Source organism: Strongylocentrotus purpuratus, unplaced genomic scaffold (assembly GCF_000002235.5).
Source record: "Strongylocentrotus purpuratus isolate Spur 01 unplaced genomic scaffold, Spur_5.0 spur5_scaffold_2, whole genome shotgun sequence".
In the NCBI taxonomy this organism is placed as follows: Eukaryota; Metazoa; Echinodermata; class Echinoidea; order Camarodonta; family Strongylocentrotidae; genus Strongylocentrotus; species Strongylocentrotus purpuratus.
The window spans coordinates 6,805,102-6,827,572 of NW_022145605.1; the positions used below are offsets into that span (position 1 = coordinate 6,805,102).

At 37.5% G+C, this 22,471-nt stretch overlaps 1 protein-coding gene across 1 annotated transcript; it reads left to right on the forward strand.

Moving 5' to 3' along the window:
- The first annotated feature begins 1,748 nt into the window (after window positions 1–1,748).
- LOC584335 (centromere/kinetochore protein zw10 homolog) lies at window positions 1,749–21,970 on the forward strand. The gene is made up of 21 exons (XM_784196.5): window positions 1,749–2,054; window positions 2,724–2,920; window positions 4,627–4,734; window positions 5,499–5,579; window positions 6,305–6,370; window positions 7,401–7,536; window positions 8,441–8,518; window positions 9,319–9,398; window positions 9,766–9,949; window positions 10,518–10,597; window positions 11,049–11,112; window positions 11,649–11,722; window positions 12,585–12,680; window positions 12,914–13,050; window positions 14,018–14,096; window positions 14,716–14,901; window positions 15,656–15,760; window positions 16,510–16,641; window positions 18,076–18,168; window positions 18,809–18,919; window positions 19,513–21,970. Exons 1-21 carry the CDS (start codon window positions 2,018–2,020, stop codon window positions 19,624–19,626), a joined length of 2,238 nt encoding a protein of 745 aa, XP_789289.3. The 5' UTR covers window positions 1,749–2,017; the 3' UTR covers window positions 19,627–21,970.
- Window positions 21,971–22,471: the final 501 nt, after the last annotated feature.

Consider the following 22,471-nt stretch of genomic DNA (forward strand, 5'->3'; position numbering starts at 1 on the left):
CCGGGCCAAAACAAGACCTGTCGCGCTCGCGATTTTAGCTTCACAATTCCCAAATGGGACTGATGTAGGACATCGAGCATGTCCTTTTGTAAGTCGGCCGGTACTACTAGTCGGCTTCCTTTCAATATGAGGCCATCTATTTCTGTCAACTCGTCCCGGAATGAGTGGTATGGTAACACATTGTGCGGAATGTCGCGTTTACTTTCTGGCCAGCCCTCGAGTATGAACGCGTTGATCTGCTTGAGGACTGGGTCGCGTTTCGTCTTCTCACGGAATTGCTCTAGTCTGCGGTCAGACATGTGCATTACGCAATCGACAGTTTCTATTCCGATATCGGTGGTCGGTTCGCAGTGGCGCGCTGGCCTGTTTGTTGGCAGTAGCCTGCTCAGTGCATCGGGCACGAACATTTCTTTACCTGGCTTCCATCTTAAGTCTATGTCATACATCATGAGGTGAAGTCTCATTCGCTGTAATCTTGGACTAAGCTTATGTAGCGGTTTATTGAAGATGCCAATTAGGGGCTTGTGATCAGTGAATATCGTTACCCTTTGTCCAAAGATGTAGTCATGAAATTTCTTGCATGCAAAGAGAATCGCGCTCATCTCTTTTTCGATTGGGGCATAGTTGTGTTCGGCATCGTTCACACGCCTTGACGCGTAGGCTATGGGGCTAGAGTCGTCTTGCATTAATACGGCACCTAGCCCTTGATTCGAGGCATCTGTTGCCATGGAAACGGGTTTCTTTTCGTCATACAATTTGAGAGTGGGGGCAGACGTTATCTTGTTCTTAAGTGCATCTACTGCGTGCGCATGTTCGGCCTCCCAATGCCATGCAACGTTTTTCTGAGTGAGTTGTCTTAGAGGTTTCGTAATTTCCGAAAGTTTGGGGATGAACTTTCCGAGGTACGTAATCATGCCGAGAAATGTTTCTACCTCTTTCTTGTTAGTCGGATACGGGAGATCCACGACCGATCGGATTCTATCCGCACTGGGCATTACGCCTTCCGGTGAGATGATATGTCCCACATACTCAATCTTATCGGTGCGAATAACCGATTTCGCCTTGTTGAGTTTTAGGCCGGATTATCCCACTTCTGACACCATGTGATATATTGGAGGCAAGACAAATGATACACGTCCGACACGGATAAGTTCCAGACTAGGAGTGATCTTTATTAAAGGGGTTTCACTGTGGCCCTGTAGGCTCATTACATAACTTTGTCTGGCATAAACATATACCAGTAGGTGGCGCTATTACATACATTGATATGGATTTACGTTGATCAAGATACATCACAATAGTCTATATATCCAGTGTTATGTAACAAAAAGAGAATAGTATTTCAAATTAAAACACTATCCGCACACAGTTCCAACTCACGCTGGCCCTGTCCTTTCTAAGATGCCTTCTTACCAGCCCAGCGAGTTACGACTAAGCCGTACGCTTCTCGGTAGATAAACTCAACCTAGGTCACTCTGGCATAGACAGGGGGGGGGGGGGCGTCGTGTACCTGTATGTTTAGAGGGTTTATTTGTTTACATTATAGGAGAAAAGCAACAGCAAAATCAGGCAAAAATCAAAACACTTGTGGGCTTTATAAATTTATATGAGTTAGTACACGAGATTATTTATATAGTGCATGACTTCTAATTGCTATTATTATTTTATTTGTTTTTAATTTTTTTTTTTTTTTTTTTATTTAAAGTAGGCCTTAATAAAAGATATACAATCCAAACTTCAAATAATTAATACGCTAATAGGCCTAAATAAAGTTATACACAACATACCTATTTTTCTCTTCTATTCAATTTAAAATTGATTGCAGTTTCTGTTTTTCTTTCTATTTTGTTGTTTTGTTGTAATTTAACCCTCTATATAATCGCTACGTGATTGTGTTTTGTTGGTTTTTTCTCGTTATTATTTGTTTGGTTAAAGACACCATAGACGTTGTTGGCGAGTGGAATGAATGAATGAATGAATGGTAAAGCGGTAATTTATTTGTCAAGATTCCTGAACAATGGCGTCTTTGGTAACAGAAGTGTTAATGAATACAGGTAAATAAATCTATTGAAGTATTTCACATATTTTTTTTAGATCATCTGCCATCTGTAAATGGATAAGATAGAGAGCAGTACACCTCTGTAGGCCTACTACTAACTAACGACGTTGTACCGTAACTGCTGTCGTCTGTCAACGCCAGCGCGCTAGCGCCACACATAGCTGTAGACTAGACCTAGAGGTCTAGAGTACCGAAGCTAGCTGTGACGTCATAAAAATCTGTTTTTAGAATTTCTAAATTTGTTCTTCATTTTCCGAAAGAGCATCAAACATTATGTCCAAATGTCGGAAATCAATTGAATATGTTAAGTATTGGCTGAGATATGACCATCTTAAAAAAAGGAACTCGGAGTCGGACTCAGTCTGTGTTATTTGCTCTGGCTCTGCCCCCACTCCCGAAAAAATAGACTGATTTGTTTGGTCTGTAGTCAGTGTAGATCTAGTCCCATAAAAAGCATACACTAAAAATAATATTTTCCTGATCTGAAGAATAAATCAATGTGCAATTTTATGTTTTTTAATGTTAGCAAGGGGGGTGGGGGCAGGCACACCAGTATAGTATGAAACTATGACTAGCTAACTCCCATTTCAGGTGTTGGATATGTACAGGTCTAGGTCTGCTTGTAATTTGTTGTATTGTATTGTTGCTCTTATTCTCCCTTCAGGTTTGCTGGAGAAGGAGGACCTAGCCACTCGCATCGATAAGGTATCAACCCAGATCGGCGAGTTAAAGGCGGAGATCAGCCATGCCCTGAGACAGCGCTATGTGGACTTCATCCCGTCTCAAGACAAGATCGAGAAGATGCACACAAGGGTCAGGTCCTTGGATACTGAGATGCAAGACCTCGGGGACAAGATACAGGTAGAAAGGAGGTTTACAGTTAGCACGAGGGGGGTGTTTCACAAAGATCCCAAGTCAAACTTAACTCTAAGTTGGACTTTAAAATAATGGAGAGCCTTTTTTAGCCTTGAAATAAAAAAATTATTCAAAAGTAAAAATTCAAGTATTTTAGACTCAAATATATAAATATAAATTCCACATCAAGAACATGAAATCTCCTTGATAATAGAAAATATGAATGATTTGAATAAACATTTTATGCCTTTTAAAATAAATTTTACAAAATATTTTCATAGATGCTTATGGCTTTCCATAATTGTTAAGTCCAAATTAGAGATAAGTTCAACTTAGGATCTTTGTGAAACACCCCCCTGTACATACAGGTAGAATACCCTATCACATTGATGAGACCCATGCGGATGAGACCAACATCATTTTCAAACCGACAACAGATGAGCAAAAAATGACCAGAGTGGCCCGAAGTGCACAGTGTTTAGTTATTTGTGAGTCAGTTTGGCAATGTGAGGTACATAGTCCTAAGGAAGATTAACCTGTAATTTAAGATACACTGCAATTAATAGTCCTAATAGGACTATTAATTGCAGGTTATCTGAAACAAGACACTTATTTCCTTGACCACTACGTTGAAATAAATTTAGGGATTGTTCACATATTTACTTTTTTTATGATGGCTTTACTAGCAGAAAACCACTTTTATTGCAAGGAGTCTTATCACAATTTACAGCATTAAATATTTATTATGGCAAGTTGTGTTGTGTCAACCTTTTTGTGATTATAGTATTGCCTCAAAGTGCATTAAAGATAAAGACCAGTTATGGTCATGCGATTGCATTGTGAAAGAAACGTTGTGGAATCGATCAGAAAAGGTTGATCATCTAGCATATAAGTATTGGTGTGTTCTGCAAGGTTCTGGAATCATCAAAATGATCAGAAATTTGGCTCAGTCGTGGTAAAGTTACAAGCACTGTACACAGAAAGATGTATATGGGATTACGCGACACGTGTGCGATATCTATCAGGTCCAAATAGATATAATACTTTACCAAATATATCAAATAGTAGGCGGTTTCTCTGCAAAATTTGTATCATTACCTATTAGTCAAAACATATTCTTTCACATGATTGGTAATAAGAGCTTCCATTTCATTTTTTGAGAGGGGGGCGTTTCCAAAACTGGTCTTTACCTTTAAAGACAACTCCATGTATATGATATTAAGGGACTCAATTACCATGGCCATGACTTCTAGTATCAGCAGGTCCCATCACGGCTTCAGTGCACTATCGCACCGCTACAAGGTATGCTTTATTCAGTCACATGCATTGGTTTCCTCATTTACACTTCCTAGACTCAGCTCACAGCTTAACCCGATGACTACTAAATTGTATAGGTCCCATAGTCTTAACACAGGGACCACCAGGTTCCCGTAAGCAAAGGGTTAAGTTTGACGGAATGAAGCATGCCAGGCGCGAAAGTACATTAGCACCCTCTACGCTAACAGAGTTCCAGACTTTCATTCCAGTACATGTAGGTCTCCAACTTCAAATCGTGACCCCCCCCCCCCCCCCTCCCCCTAAAAAAGTGTGAATGGAGGGCAATCACATATAGACCCGATAAATTTCAATGCAAACCCCCTATGAAGAAAAGTTAGTACTTGACTCTGCCTATCAATATATGTGCATTCTTCGTTCTTGTTTCTTTCTGCCAGGGGGACATTCGTATAAAGCTGAGAACATCTACTAGTGATGTGGTAGAATTAAGCAAACAGCTTGACCAGTCTAATGCGACCATTGCAGTCCTTACAACACTTTGCAAGGTAAGTCTATGTATGTGATGTATTATTTTTCGTTCAATTAATCTGAATAAGATTAATTAATGCATTATTCACAGCTCTTGGAAATGGAGGTGAATTTACAATTTCCATACAAGTATAAATTACCAGATGGCTGGGTGTTATTGACTGCCCAAAATCACCTTGGGAAGCATCAGTATCTTGATATGATGGCCTGGGATGGTATTCTGAAAACATGTATGTCAAGTCCCAGAGTTAACAAATCATTAAAGGGATCCGGTAACTTTGTCTCAGATTCTGAAACAAAATTCTGGATTTAGCTCATGCTGCAATGATAATTATAAACCTTTAGGTCATTTAGGAACCCCATGACTTTTACAAGCCGATCGCCTTTCTGATTATCAAGGTATTTATGATTGGAATTACAAATTTTAAAAACTGTTTGCCAAACAGTTTTCATAACACTACAGTCTATTGGCGAAAAACGAGTATGGTAAAACTGGTCACTCAAAGATTTTTACTTTTTTTAAGGCACTTCATGATCATTTTGAAGCGCATTGTTTTAAGGGCTTCCATATTACACCATATCACAGACACAGACAACACGTAGGGCCATGTATCTCAGATTTGTAAAACTGGAAACATTGTTGAACAATGCCTTAATATGTTATCTTTTTGTAGCTTACATCCCGAAAAATCCATTTCTCATTGATTCTCTAATGACAATCACTGTTAGCATGTACTCTTAGCCAAAAAATAATATGAATATTGCCCTCCTACCATGACAGGCACACAAGGACATAAAAGAGTTCAACACAGGGATACTCTATGAGGAGTATGTACAGGCTGCTGACATCTTGCATTCGCTGGTAAGCTGTTTAAACAACAATGAACTTCATTTTTTTTGTTACCTCTTTAAGATTACCAGGAATGAGCCATTGTGTTACTGGTACTGTTTGGGAAAGGGAACTCTGTGAAATGCATACTAAAACCTTTTGCATCAAGAAACTTTAATATGCAAGTAGTGAAGTGTTCCAAATAAATGAATTTCTCCCACTCACAAAATTTGGAACATTTTCTCGCAAACAAAATTTCCTGGTTTTACAGTACTGTAACAATTATATTGCTATCCATCTTTTGCTTGTTTTACAACCAGTATACGATTTCATGCAAAGATAATATGATGTGGTCACAGGATCATAAAAGGAGAAAACAGTCTTGATTAAGGGTACTTTGTATGATTATGACATTTTGTTTTGCTGTGTCTAAGCTTATGACTCATTAAATTATTTCAAAGATTTATGATTTGGAATGTATGAATTACATGTACAGTAAAACTTGAATCTAAAGACTTCTCATGGGAGGCAAGGAAAGCATTCTTTATAGGCAAGTGGTGTTTATGTACTCGCTATCTTATCGAGAAACTCTGCTCATGGTCGACAGAAATTGCGGTCTTTAAAGACAGATTATCTTTCTACACAGGTGGTGGATCAAGCAAATATGACTTATATAACACTTCACTGCCACATATTTAAAGGTTTATTTTCAAGAAATCTCTTTTTATTCTATTTCGACCCCGTTCTTTTTTTGACAGGAGGGCCAGCTCAACATGCTGTATAGATCCGGATACCATGAGATGAAGATAGTGCAGTCACTGAAAGTAAGAACTCTTTTAATTACCATTCACAGAATTCTATCTGTACAAGCTATGTCACACATTGAAACTAAAGTATGATTTTAGGAACTCATTCACAGTAAATGATATGTCAGGCGTTTAACTTATTATTATTTAGGTATTCATAATAATTGATATTTAAATGCTATGTCAGGCATTGAAAGAGGTTTGCTTTTTGAGGTACCATTTACAGGTATGGAACTTTCAAATGATATCTGCTATGCCAGGCACAAGTGCTTATAATGAAGACAAGTTGTGTGGATATGTTTGAAACCGAGTCTATGTGCATAATGCAATTTGTTTAGATAGAACCTAATGCCATAGGTCCTTTGGTTGCTTGTCTACAAGCCTAAACTTTGTTTAATTGCAGTAGGGCTGCGACGAGTAGTCGAATGCTCGAGTACCCGCACGGTTGACAACTACTCGAATATTCGGCCACAAAAAAAAAAAAATTCCCAGGCCAACGGTTACCCGTGCCAGGGAGAGCGGAGGCCGCTGGCATGGTGTCGTCTGTAAAAATGTTTCGGAACTCAAGCACTGTCAAACTCACCACTCAGAAACTGGGACTAATGTCCAGATTTCTGTTTGGACTTGGAGGAAAATGGATTATTCTGCCATCTTTGGTTTTTAAAACAGCATTGTTTACTGTTATTATTATTATTAAATCGGCGCCTTCAACTGCAATTCGAAGTAAAATTGCATGCGTTTTCGACGATGGACTTGGGATACTGCTCCAGTGGTATGGTGGTGGCAAAAAAAAATCCAAAAAAAAATAAAAAATTATAAATAACATGGCATCCGAATATTCGAGTATTCACTTGTAAGCCTGGGAGTGTACTTGGGTACCTCATTACACTGTTGTGCACAGCCTTAATTTGCAGTCAGGTGTCAGAAACTCAAGGTTCAAAGCTGCGTTGCGCTCACGGACTGGGTGAACAATATTATGATTTATTTATTGTCTGCAATATTTTGTATGTGGCTCATGATGCACCATCACTTGAACCCTGTTTTTCAGAGCGAGGAAACCGTTGTGAGGGAAACATTATTCTTCCATCTTGGAGAATCTTGGTCGAAGACTGTCATGTTTAAACCTGTGGAGGGCGGTAAAGGAAAAGCCTCAAAGTCCATTATTAGCCCTCAGCTTGTTGTAGGTAAGTATATCTCAGATTAAATTGATGAAGTCCGGTTATCTGTTCTGTGTATACATCATTTTCTACCAGACACATCATTCTGTTTCCCCCTTTATTTTCAACATTTTCCTTGGCAATTACAAAATATTTTGAGATTTGTCAGCATAAATAAATCTGTGAATTACAAATTTAGGTACTCTTTCATGAGAATCATCTTCAACTCATGGTATTTTTTGTGAAGGATCATTGTAAACTTCAGCACTAGATATTTGATTTTGCCAAAGTGCAAGCGTTTCAGAGAGCACTTTATAGGGCGCTGTATCCTATACCATCACAGCTTTATCATTAAAAAAATGAATAGAAAGCAAATTTCAGAGAGCTCAGCACTCTATAGGGCACTGTATCCTATACCATCACAGCTTTATTATTAAAAAAAATGAATATAAAGCAAATTTCAGAGAGCACTCTATAGGGCACTGTATCCTATACCATCGCAGCTTTATCATTAAAAAAATGAATAGAAAGCAAATTTCAGAGAGCTCAGCACTCTATAGGGCACTGTATCCTATACCATCACAGCTGTATTATTAAAAAAATGAATATAAAGCAAATTTCAGAGAGCACTCTATAGGGCGCTGTATCCTATACCATCACAGCTTTATTATTAAAAAAATGAATATAAAGCAAATTTCAGAGAGCACTCTATAGGGCGCTGTATCCTATACCATCACAGCTTTATTATTAAAAAAATGAATATAAAGCAAATTTCAGAGAGCACTCTATAGGGCGCTGTATCCTATACTATCACAGATTTATTATTAAAAAAATGAATTTGAAGCCAGTTCTTAAAAAAAAAAAAAATTCTGAGGAATGCCATTTGTCTATTGACCTTCTTGTATCCATTTCTATTCTCCATCCAATGCAGTTCAAGCTGAGAAGTTTCAATGCACTCTCCAGGCCATGGAAACCACAGGCTGTCTCACCAACAAGCTGGAGAGTTTCAGTGAGTCTTGAGATACACACAGAATGGAAAGAATAGCATGTGCATCTATTCTATTTTGGGGCTAGCCTCGTACTGATTGCAACCTTTATTCAGTGCCCCAGATGATCGTTGCATAAAGAGCAAATTTAGAGATAAATGACACCGGTATAATTAGGGAATGAAATGAATGCAAAAACATTAACATTAACATTAAAGTTTACCAATCTCCACAAAATTGGTTTGAATGTTAGTAGTTCCATTGTGTAAGACTACATTAAAGATAAAGGTGAGTTCTGGTAATGCAATTGCATTGTGAAAGAAAAGGTGTGGAATGGATCAGAAAAAGTTGATCATGTAGCATGTAAGTATCGGTGTGCACTGCAAGGTTCTGGAGTCATCAAAATCATAATAAATTTGGCCCAGTCTTGGTAAAGTAATAAGCACTGTACACAGAATGATGTATATGGGACTACACAAATGGTGTCTGGGCTACCTACCTTAATTTCCTTATCTTGCTATGCTCATTACTCAGCCAGTATACATTTTCTTCCAAAATTGTTTGGCAGATGACATTTTTTTGTAACCTTGAACATTCAGTGTAAGTTTCGTTTGATTCTGTGAGAATTCATTTCCTTTTTTTTTACCAGAACTCAAGTTTATCTTTAAAGACTATTAGTAGACTACTATATTTAATACTATACTAACAACTTTGCTAGGGTAATAATTATCCAAACCTCTATGGAAGTGCCTCACAAGAACAGTTATCATGATAATTTATTATTTAGCCAGTCTTATCAGTGCCCTCATACTTCTAATTTCAGGTAAGAAGTTACTTGAGCATGTACTCCACCCAATCATCAGGAGAGCCGATGTCCTTCCCGCCACAGATTCAAATCCACAGGTGAATATTTCTCATCAAAATATTGCCTTGATAAATTTGTTGCTACTTTTGTTTATAGCTGAAACTTGATAACATGGCTTTTTATGATTTCATGACTTTATAACCTTTATTCAAACTTTGTTACAGCACTTTGTTATAAAGGTACCTCATAGAGAACAGCAAAAACTTGCTTTGCCTTTAAAAAAAAAGGGGGTGGGGGAATAGAATTATCATTAACATGTATGAATAAGTGAATGATTAATTAGTGATGCCCCAAGGGTTTATTCTTGTGAGACAGTTTATAAATCCGCCCCCTTCTTCAAATGGGAACAAAATGTAGCACACAACATGGATTTTTACCGTTCTTTCTTTATTGTGTGTGTCACAGAAAGTGACAGTAACCATGGTGAAGTCGAAAGTTGAGCAACTGTCCTCCATCCCGTCTCCAAATGCTGTCTTTGACAGTATCCTCAAGGTCTTTGAAGCCCTTGGTCCGCCCCTCTTGAGCCACATGGTGAAGCGAGGGGACCGTGGTCGGGAGGCACAAGTCATCAGTATCATGAGTATTCTAGGTAACTTTGAAAGTCCTCTAGTTGCAATTCATGTGTAATTCATTCAGATTCAGAGTGTACAAGATTTAAATGCTAACATGAATGAAAAGAATTGTAAAGATGGTGTTGAGAATGAGACATATTCATTCCATTTGAGGAGATGGCATAGTCAAGTGGTTTGACACTTGACTGGATATGTGAATGATATGTGGTTTCGATCCCCAGCACAGCACTCTTGTCTTTCAGAAAGGCATAATGTCTACGTTGCCTCTCTCTACCCATGGTTACCTGGTAATATGCGAAAGTTATTGTAGTATGCTCAGCATTGTTGGCATCTGTAACTTGAGACCTGGCTGGAATACTTCCCAAGGAGTGAAGAAGGTAATGCATTGTGTGTGGGTAAGCTTGAATCTGATGAGCAGAATAATGTGTCTGTAAAGTGCGTAAGAGACATTTTAGATATACCAAGTGCTGCATAAACCCAGAATATTGTTGTTATTCTTGTACAGCTTTTAACACCAAGGAAATACAGTTATCAGGAATATTGATGAATTTTCTCTCAACTGGAATTACTCTTCTACTCTTTCAGGTTCTCTAATCTGGCCAAGCATGTCTAAAGTCCTCATCAAGGATTGCTTAACTCCCTCCATACCAGTCACTAGTACAGAGGTATGATGTATGATGGTGTTCATTGTAGCGTGAAATGTCTATATTTTTTCATGTAGTTTTGCCACGTGCTTGTAGTAGTTTGCCGTGTCATCATCTGCTCCAGGCTAGGGATAAAGTTACAATTAAGTTTTAGGTTAGATTTAGGGTTAGAGCTCGGGCCAGGTGTAGTGTTTAATCTAGGGTGACAGTCTGCAAATCAACTAGCATGAGTAATTCACCACAGAGCCTCAAATATTTCAATCTTTATCTGAACTCGTTACTTGCTATCAACAAATTTCGAATTGAAAGTGTCAAAAAATTAATATGTTTGAGAAATATTAACATTATTTGATATTTCAAACCTACATGTTTCTCTCTCACAGTCTCTAGAGCTCACTAATACTTATTTTCTTGTTTCTCTGGTTTTTCTCTTTCACTTCCACCATCTATGTCTCTTTTTTGCTTTATTTAGTTGGATGACTACAAATTGATATTCGATGCAACAAGGCAGTTTGAAGAGGCACTTCAAGGCTTAGGTTAGTCGATTCAGATGGATTTCTATTGCTTTGAGCCCTATACACTGTACAATGTGACTTAACTCGAAATAATTTCTGATTGCCATAAGATATCTTGAAAGTGAAATATTCACATTCAAGATTGTAATTAATCTTATGAATTAAAAAATTAAACATCAATCGGCTCTGTAAGCCTTCAGGCTCACAGAAAAGCTCTAAATAGCTGTAGTATGTGGGATGTATTTTTGACAGCTCTGCAGCACTGCATCAAAGGAAATTTGGCAATCTCTCTGGAGAAAAAGTTAGGAGATGCCCCATTTCGTATTTCTAATATTGTATGCCTTCTAGTCCAGACTCGTCATAGAAGAGCTGTTAATTTGATTTTAAATGGACAACATTGATTGCTACTTTACTCCAATCCTCATTGTCTCTGAATGATATAGTGGTACTCCATTCTAATACATTCCTGCATATAGATATGTCACAGTACATGTTCCAAGTCACTTCCAAAGTTGATGTAAGGTCTTTTTCATTATTTTTTTCTTCTTTCAATTTAGGCTTCATTGCACCGGATTCACACCCTCTAACAGACTACGGCATGAACGTCAATGTCCATTTTGCCAATAAAAGGGTAAGTGATATATATACCATTGTCCTGCACCAAGAACTGTTGGTTGAAACCAGGAGACTATTTTACTCACCCACATAAATTGATTTTCTGGCTTGACAGTCATTTGTGTGAGTGGGTAAGTGGTTTTAGACAGACCTTAGTTTGCTTTATAGATTTGTCATATAGAATAGAAGTCAAGTTATATGAACAGAGATGCAAACTGTCGCGGGTGTGAGCCCTGGTATGGATGTCCTTTGGCAATATGTTAATATTAATTTGCCACTCCATAAACAGGGGAGCAATGGTGACCTACATGTCATAGTAGGATTGCAGTGCCATATATTCCTTTACAATGACCATATGACTAGAATGCTCCCCGGAGAGTGGAGATGGTTATACAAATAATACACAGCAGTGAGGGCATTAGTAAGAATTACCCACACAAGGTACCTTTGGAACAGTATAACCACGCCCAAGGCGATAGCAGAGGATGTTTGGACTGTTTTGAAGGTACTGAGTGTGGGTAGTTTTACTATTGCCCAAACAAAATGATGTGTATTATTTGTTTTAGAAGATTATGTTTTATTTGTCTTATAAAATAATGTTTTGTAACATGATTTTACTAATGACTGGTCATTATCAAAATTATGTGTTAGGCAAAATAAATGCCTGGTCATGTGTACGCTCTCAACCAATCATTGATTAGGAGGGTCATCTGACATCATCTTATAAAATTGTTTAAGATATGATTTATGTGATTGAATCCAATGACTGGATAATAACATTTGAAAGCACTCACAACTATTGCTCCATATTAAACATGATATAATCCAGATTTCTCATTATTATTATATCTGAATTACTGGTTATTTATTTGATGCAGTGTCAAGCATTGCTAGTTGAAGCTAGGAGACTGATGCAGCAGGATCTTCATAACACAGTGGAAGTTGGAGGGATAAAGACAAGTGCAGATGAAGAGGTATTTATTTTGCAGTATATGTTTTCTACTTTTCTAATTTACAAGTTTTTGAGACTCATTGACAAAATGTCCCTTTCAAATTGTTAATTTTTTTCTTTTCCATTTCCATGCAGGTATGTTTAGTTCAAAGGTATTATTCTTTGTTAGAACAGCATAGCAATACAAGCATTACATTTTATTGTTGCCAATTTGAAAACTAACTTTCTAATGTGTTTGCCTCTGCCTTTGTGTAGGGGTCCGCTGAAGAGAAGAATCCACTGGGACCAGGGTTGGCAGCCTTCCCACGTTGCCTTATCACTGAGAGTGTGCAGAAACTACTTGACATGTGCAAGCAGACCTTGTATGAGGCTTCTACTAGTCAGGAACAATGGTATGTACTATTGAGAGGGAGAGGGAGAGGTAGAGAGGGAGGGAGGGAGGGAGGGAGGGAGGGAGGGAGGGATGCCTTATCACTGAGAGTGTGCAGAAACTACTTGACATGTGCAAGCAGACCTTGTATGAGGCTTCTACTAGTCAGGAACAATGGTATGTACTATAGAGAGAGAAGAGTGAGGGGGAGGGAGAGAGGAAGGGAGGGAGGGAGGGTGGGAGAGAGAGAGAGAGTGACTGCAGTATACTTCACGCACAGTATTTACGCTGTGTTTTACAGCTAGCTAGCCTAGTAATGTCCTTTGGCAAGACATTGATCTACATTTGCCACACTCCACCCAGGTGAATTAAATGGGTACCTGGTTGGAATTTATTCCTTGAAACGCAGCGCGCGTAACAGCTGCACTGCTAAAGCCAGGGTAATTATGCTGCATTATTGTAGAGCGCTTAGAGACTTCTGACAAAGTAAGTGTTAGGCGCTATATAAGCACTGTAATTATTATTATTATTAATTCAGATTACAGGGCCGGCGATCGCGAAACGGGCTACTCACTCGACTTTTTACTGAGGTGTGATGAGCCCGCCCTTAAACATGTATGTTTGCATTTGCATCGCAGCAATTGTGATTCATAAAAAAAGATGTGTAGCAAATGGCAGAAAATGTGTCGCAAATTGCGATGCGATTCCGGGAAAATTATTCCCTGCATTTTTGAGTTCCAAATCCCTCCCTCCCATATAGATACTCTGTGAAATATAACATCACTCAGGAATTTTGAATCTGTCGGTTCATACATTGTTACATTGAACTGCAGTGCATGCATTATTGTTATGATTACAATGGATATTACCCTGTGGCTTTTCATTGCAGTTGTGCAATGTATTCAGTTGTTTTTGTATGGAATTATTGATACAAATCAAGTTTTAGCTACGCTCCTTTTATCTGTGTTTTTTAATTTTTTCCTTTGCAGTTTTCAGCTGTTTTTCACAGTGAGGAACATGCTGCAGCTCTTCTGTGAGGTGGTACCTCATTATCATAAAGCAAGTCTAGTAAGTATTCAAATAAGCATTGCCTAATTCGATTTACTTTGTGAGAAATAAGTGGAATAGACGTTTATTACTATTTATTTTGCTATCCTCTTTGTAGATGTCCTTTACCATCTTCTTTTGCACGTGCTATTGTTTGTCACACAAGAAGTAATAGGAAAGGGAAAGGCTTTTAATCGGCCCCGTCTTATTAAGCGTTGCCAATCCCAAGTCCTCCAATCACTTCCAAGTTTGCAGTCTCCTATTCTCTTATGTACATACTTGCGATGGATATCAATCACAAATAAGTTGCGATTAATGTCAACTCTTTATAAGACAGGGCCCAAATGTTGTGCATTAATGGAAATGTAACTCTTAGTTATTATTCTTTCATTTTTGTGCATCACCTCCACAGTTTTAACTTTCTCAAGCAGTAATCCTCCGCCGTGATAAATGTTTCTGTTGTTTTTCTGCATAGCCCCTGTTGTCTCAACTACCTTGAGCAGTTGCCCTTCATCATATTAACCGTTTCTTTTGTTTTTGCAATCTCAACTACATTGAGCTTCTGCTCTTCAGCACAATATGTCTCTTTTTTTCCCCCTCTCAAATGTTTCCTATTTTCTTTTCTGTGTCACCTCCGCAGTCTCAACTACCTCGTGCAGCTGCCCTTCATCATAATAACTGCATGTACATCAGTCATCATCTCTTAACCTTGGGTCATCGCTACCAGCACACCTTCCCATCCCCGCTGTCGGACGGAGCCTCCATATTTGTTGACCTTGTACCCGTGTTCAGGAAAGAGGCCGTCACACCCTTCCTAGCCCAAATGGTGAGAAATGGTTGTTGTATTACTTGTTTCATTTCCACCTGTCATGTTTTGACTACAAAATTCCTTTACATACAAAACTTGTTGCTTTTTAAATGAGCATTAAAGGGATCGTTTAACAATGTTAAATCTGAGATACACAGCCCTACGTGTTATCAGTGTCTGTGATATGGTGTTATATTGAAGCCCTAAAAAATTGCGCTTCAAAATGATCAAGAAGTGCCTCAAAAAAGTAAAAATCTTTGAGTGACCGGTTTGACCATACTCGTTTTCCCCAATAGACTGTAGTGTTATGAAAACCGTCAGGCGAACGGTTTTCAAAATTTGTAATTCCAATCATAAATATCTTGATAATCAGACAGGCGATCGGCTTGTAAAAGTCATGGGGTTCCTGACTTACCTAAATGTTTATAATTATCATTGCATCATGAGCTAAATCCAGAATTTTGTTTCAGAATCTGAGACAAAGTTACCGGATCCCTTTAACCATTCAATATACACCCTTTCAGCCCAACGATGAGAGTTCACTCATTGAGTAATTAACCTGTTGACTTCTGAATTCATATTTTTCTTATTCGTTTAATAAAGGAACCACCCCGTTCTTGGAGGCAATGGGTTTACTAAAAATTATTCACTACTTTGTATCCATAGGAAAAGGTGCTCGGTATTAAAATCTGATTATTATTGTCTTTGTTATTGTAATTATATGAATTAATCTCATTGTTATCATTTTCATCATGTTTATTTTAATTGACAGAGATCTCAACGAGACCTACTTCTTGAGTCTGTACGGATAGCTGAAGGGTTCCAGAGGGTGGCCGATGCAGAGAATGTGACGTCTGCTAACCGTGCTATCAAACAGGTAGGTTAGGGGGAAGATGCAAAGAGGATAAATAATCTGTTCCATCCTCAAATTGGCAACAGTGTGTTTTTTCTTTCACTCTTACATTCTTAATTCAAAATATACCTTATGCAATGTTAACATTTATGAATAGAAATTACTATGTGCAACAAAAAAAAGAAAAAAAAAAGAAAAAAGGGCAATGTGTGTAGAAAAGTAGAATTTCGAATTCCATTAAATGTTGCTTATTTAAAGCCCCACTGTCCTACTTGTAGCTACGATACTTGCTCCCTCTATTTAGAAAACTTCCCCAATTGGTGCCTGTTGGTCCCCCATGATCGTCTATTTCTTATGTTATTTGAGAGCTGAGTTGATGAGATGGCCACCTGTCAGTGACCTCGCTGTGTGGTCTAATCCCTTCTGGCCAAACTAGTACACATGAGCTCTAAAGCTGTCAGATTAACTTTCCTGAAGAAGATTTTACTTATGGGCTGCATTATGCACACTACATGAGTCATCAGTCAGCCAGTTGGGTTTTATGATCCCCAACTTCCCTTATATTTTGTATTATATCCACATGCATGTATACATTTTTAATGTTTTTAAAGAGAGCAAAATAATTTACCTAAAATATGAAATGGGGGAAAATGAATATTTATTAGTCAGATATGCTTAAAAATAACAAACAAACAAATGAAGAATAAAGACAGGCCATAGGTCAATTGCAGGTTCAGTAAAGATCAGTGTTGATTCTTTTTTTTTTCTTCAAGGTGATTCATCGATGGACCCATCTCAAGGCCGTCTGGGCCGAAGTGCTACCTGACAATGTTTACACAAAAACCATGGCAACGCTGGTCAACACGGTTCTCATGCACGTAGTAGAGCAGATCACTAGACTTGAAGTAAGGGCACGATATCTATGAAGATGTTTATCACTTACCAGGGTCGTCTATGGGGAGTTTGATTCTGATTTTAATCTCTATTTTTTACTCTTTAGTAACAAGATAATAGTTCGTTTGAGAGTTGCAGAGATCTGGGGGGTGTTTCACAAAGACTAAGATCGACTTTAAGTTGGACTTAAATATGGCAGGCTGTTCATGCCACTAGTTGCTTTCACCATTTTGATCTTTAGAATATATTATTTTCCTTCAATAATGAATTATCAAAAAGTATAAGTTCTGTAGATTTGTGACCATGATTTGTACGTCCCTTAAGAGACCAATGCCAGTAAATGATGAGCGCAAACAATGGCATAGACGGCCTGCCATAGTTAAGTCCAACTTAAAGATAAACTCCAGTACTGGTAAAAAAAAAAAATTAATTCTCACAGAATCAAACGAAACTTACACTGAATGTTCAAGATTACAAATAAATGACATGTGCCAAACAATTTTGGAAGAAAATGTATACTGGCTGAGAAATGAGCATAGAAAGATAAGGAAATCATGGTAGTACTAGCCCCGACACCATGTGTGTTGTCCCATATATAGCTTTCTATGTGAGTGCTTGTTACTTTACCAAGACTCGGTCAAATTTATTATGATTTTGATGACTCCAGAACCTTGCAGTGCTCACCAATACTTACATGCTACATGATCAACTGTTTCTGATCCTTTCCACACCGTTTCTTTCACAATGCAATCGCATTACCAGTACTAAAGTTTATCTTTAAAGTTGGTCTTAGTCTTTGTGAAACATCCCCCTGTTATGATTGCAGAATTGTAAATTGGTAATCATGATGCAATATTGCCAATTTGCTATGGCTCTGTAGGCATACGTATGTGTTAAAGATGTAAATAATGGTTTGTTGGATGCTCCTAAGGGGACAATGACAGAACTGTTGTTCTTTGTTCCAATGCTTTGTGCATTTTTTAAATCCATATCATTTCAACGCTGTCACACCTAGAACATCAATGGGGAACATCTTTATAGACATATGATCTTAATAAGAAGACTCCCTCCAACGAGTCGAGTACTGAACTCTCTCATTCTGCACAGAATAATTTAGGAAGTGTTCGATTTCCTTACAACTAAATCAGGGTTTCATTCAAAATGGAAAGCTTGAAGGACACGAAATGCAGACTTCAGAGACAGGTCTTTTTTTAAAGGGTCATCTCAGTAGAACGACGACCATGAGAGAATATCTAAAAGGCATATGGGACACAGCCCAAGATACCGAAAAAATAATAAAGTTCAAGAAGATCCATGAGACCGGCAGCCCACGAGACTCATACAACAAAGAAATAGAAGAAGATTTTTAAAAATGAGGTCTTGTGGGGTGTAGATGCCCGTCTACCTGGTAAATTATTCTTCTCACCCTTCTCTTCCATCTTCAGGACATCTCAGCTGATGACGCATCTCAGCTTCATCTCATTTTCACCAAACTGAAAGATGAGACACCTGACATTCTTAAGCCATCAGAATCAGAGGTAAGACTTGGTCAGGTGGTATACCTAAAATTACCAAGTATCACTTTCCCCCCCCCCCCCAAAAAAAAGAAGTTACTCTTCAACTTTTGAAAGTAGAAAGCTAGTGAGGGTCAGGGTAGGGACCATGTTATGGAATTTCTTTGAAGTACTTCCTCTTATGTCTTAATAGTTATTTTTTTTAAATAATACATGCAAAATTCTTGTTATTGTGAAATATAACAAAATTGTGGATGAGAGTGATTTTCACTGCAAGGAACTTTTATGAATTGATAAAAGTTCAGTTTTGTGTCACTTTTGATTCAGTTATTTTGCAATATGAAACTCTCACGAATCTGAATGACTTGAAAAATTCACAAACATATCACACACACAAATATATCAAGTTTTATGGTGTTCATTCAAAATAGACATTTCCTTGACTAAAGATTGGTTGGCTAACATCAGCCATACTTCTGGAACTTCCAGGGATCCATGTACTTAAATTCTAAGCCAAAATAATGAGCAGTTGAACTACTTAAGAAGAACATTGCTATATTGTTGGGTAATACCTTTATGACAGGGCATTATCACAGGCCTGACATTATAGCAGCAAACCTCTTTAGCTTCTGATATCATATTTTCATATTTTTGTTCTCTCTAGGAACCTGTTATCATGGAGGTGATGGTGAAGGAATGGAGGCAGTTTCTAGAGCTTGGTTTCATCCTCGAGGCTTCAATGCAAGCCATAGTAGACAGATGGGCAGACGGAAAGGTATCATGATTAATATACATGAAATATATAATGGTGATAGTTATAAGATGATCATTGTGTAACAATAGTAATTACTATGTTTGTCTTATACAGTAGGCTTACGGTTGCACCATGTGAGAGAGGGGTTGGATTGGGGAGTCCTGAAAAGGATTGTCGCTAATCTTTCTTCCTTGAGAGTGCGTACCGGTAGTCCTGAAAAGGACTGTTGGTAGTCTTGCAAAAAGACTTGGTTATCTTTCTTAGCTTATAGTTCTAAGGAGAACTATAGCGCTTGGAGAGGATGGGTAGTAGGAGTGGCTCGACGTTTCGAACAGGATGACTATCCATCGTCAGAAGTGTTTGTCTTGTTCTACTTACCTTCATTTTCTGCTGCTTGTCAAGGTTTTGGCACAAAAAACCTAAAAGTACCTCATTTGAAAAGATGTTTAGAGAATAGAAAACTATGCAACATCCAGTTATTTATGGATTATGTATATGTAGAGAAGAGATAATGAACTATTCCTTTTGGAAAGAGATAGAGAGAAAAACAAGTTGGCCAGCATGTTATTTAAAAAATAAACAACTTTATTCCCTTTTCACTTGATCATATTCAGGGTCCTCTAGCTCTGGCATTCACAGCCTCCACAGTGAAGGGATTGATCCGAGCACTTTTCCAGAACACCGACAGAAGAGCCAACGCACTCAGTAAAATCAAGCAAACGTCATGAGATCTACCCTATTCATGATGGAGTTTTAAGCTTGGGTATGAACATCATTCAAAGACTTGGACAGGAGAGTCGTTACACTTGAGGATATTCAGATGATGTCACATTTGAGATCTAATCGGAACATGGACACGTCATCTTAGTGGAATGTCGAGCCAGATTTTGAGTTTTGTTCCACAACAAGGTTATGAGAGTCATGGCATTGGGTAAAATCAAGCAGACATCGAAAGAACTATTTGGAACATTGACTTTTAATCATGATGTTTGGATCCAAAGGTTGATGCGTAGTGGAAGTTCAGGTCATGATGATGAAGAACATTTGCTGATGGAAATATTTTTAAAATTCTTCAAGATCTTTATATTGAAAAGAACTGAATTTCTAAGATCCATATTTCGTGGCATTCTGTTGTCTTCATGAGAGGAAATCATCTTGCCTCAACATAATTCTAATTTGCAGCCACCAGACTACTATTGTGAAAGTCTGCAGCTCTTAAGACGAAGTTGTGTATCCAGTTACTATGACAATAACTATCATGGTGCATGTACTAACTTTATGATTAATCCATGCTCTCTTTGGAAAAGTAATAAAAAAAGTACCAGCATAAGTCTACCAACAGTTAAAGGTATATGGAATCATAATGAAAATGGGAGATCTTAAATGAACTGTCTGGATAAGTGTCTGAATATGAAGTGAAATGATGTTGAACTACTGAAATTCTTATTTATTGTGGATTTCCTTTAAGATGGGAACTTAATTAAACTGTGTACCTACATTTGCATGAGATACATAATTTACAACTACATCAAGTAGCCCCCCCCCCCCCTTCTAAAAAAAGTTAACAACAAGAAATTGATATGTTGCCTTTTGCTGCAGTAGAGCTGTATGAAATGCTTTTGTCTTCCATAAAATGTGAATAAAAAATGTGTAATTTATGTTTTGATAAACATGAACAGAATAGATTCTTCAAATTTTAAGAAGTCTGTTTATGAGTATGAACATGTATCTGTCCAAGCAATTGTAACATATGAAACCCTTTTAGCTGTTTAAGGTGCCATATGTTTTGCAAATGATGTTGCAAGGCAATGATGTGCTTAATGTATGTGACCATCACCTTAAATCACCAATAAGTTACAAACCTGATATGGGGGCAATTGAGGGAAAATCGGAATTGTATTTTCAAACAATCTCTTTTCTGTCTTGTGTGCATGAAAACAGGTTTGAAATGTTACATTTTTGTTGTTGTTGTTGTTTTGTTGGGGGGGGGGGGGTCAAATAAATGGGACCTGATTCATTTAGTATCATTTAGTATTCTTATTAACAAGCTATCCAACATAACTTGCTTTTGCTGTGACCCCACCCCCCCCCCCCCCCTCTGTAATTGCCATTACCCCTTATAATGCAACTGTATACACATTTTTAATGGGGTTTCGTTAATTCATGGTCAAAACACCCGCTTCCCCTAAAAAACACTATTTAATCTTATATGGGGGTCATGACCCCCTTATTTTTGTTACACAAGCCCACTGATTTACTTCTCTTTTTCACATGATTGGTGAAGTCTTCCATGTACTTTAACCCTCAGGTTTTGTTGAATTGATTTTCTTGAAAATGGTTTCTTAATAATATTGTACATGTGTAAAACATCATCAAATGAAATGTCAATGCTTCAACAAGTATTGGAATCTCTGCAAGAGTCATGTTCAACGGTACAAGGAAGATGATATATGGTGAAGCAACATGAACAGAAATAATGTAGAGTTACTGTATGTTTCTATGGCATTCTTCCTATTTCTCATTGGAGAAAAGACTTTATACATTTTTATTTTGGGTTGTAAAAATTGTGCGCTTCTAGCCCTCTATGTTATACAGTTAACAATTTAATTATTCATACCCTTTGTAAACTTGATGTTTTGTGTTTTGGTAACTCAAGAATGAAAGCTGGACTGGATTGAATACTTTTAAATGTAAGCTTTGATATTTCTCATGCCCAAGATAAAGAAATTAGGACAAATCAATTTATCACATACTTACAAAATTACAAAACTTGGTAAGGGTATGAATATTTAAGGTGTTAACTGCAAGTGTACCATAGAAAATTATATACATGTAAATGTAGTGTTTAATCCAATCTTTGTCCACACTTACTGCCTTAGTATTTTATTTTGAAAATTTGTTATAGGTTAGGCAGTCGATATGGAAAGAGAGAGAGAGAGATAGAGATACAAATCAGAATTCCTTGTTAAATAGCTTTTTATTTACATGCCTTTCTTTTTATGATTGTTTAATTTTTTTGCTCTGTCAATATATGTATTATCATGTTGATTAAAACAGAATATGAATATGCTGCTTCATCATCGAGTGCTGGCTTATAGTAGACCATTGCAGCTTTGTCAGTATTTAGAGAGAGAGAGAGAGAGAGAGAGACTAGGGGGAAGAAAAAGAGCGAGGGGAGAGAGAGAGAGAGAGAGAGAGAGAGAGTGAGAGAGAGAGAAGCAAAAATTGATAAGACAAGTCCTAAAAAAGACAATTGCTATCTACACTGCCTATTCTTTGGAAAAGTCTTTTTTCTTTCTCTGTCTTTTTACATTATGGAATTAACCAATACTAGATCCTGAAAAATCCTGATCATGAATTGGAAAACATAATACAAGACTCATTTTTGTTTTCTTCCTTTAATTTTTTTTAAAAATTTGTTTATTTTTTACTAATTTTGCGTGTGACCGGGTTGTCAAAACCCCTAAAAATAAAATTAACCTTTTAACCTATTAAACTTTGCCCTGTCTAAATAATCCGGGTGGTCATGAAAGTTCAAATAAACAAAGTGCAAACTTTACATTTTTACACTAG

Bases quoted from the DNA above. Each gene is read 5' to 3' on its own strand.
- LOC584335 (XM_784196.5), top strand. From the start codon at position 2,018: ATGGCGTCTTTGGTAACAGAAGTGTTAATGAATACAG. The intron at 14,902-15,655 runs GTGAGAAATGGT...TTTAATTGACAG, and splicing joins CACCCTTCCTAGCCCAAATG to AGATCTCAACGAGACCTACT. The intron at 15,761-16,509 runs GTAGGTTAGGGG...TTTTTCTTCAAG, and splicing joins CTAACCGTGCTATCAAACAG to GTGATTCATCGATGGACCCA.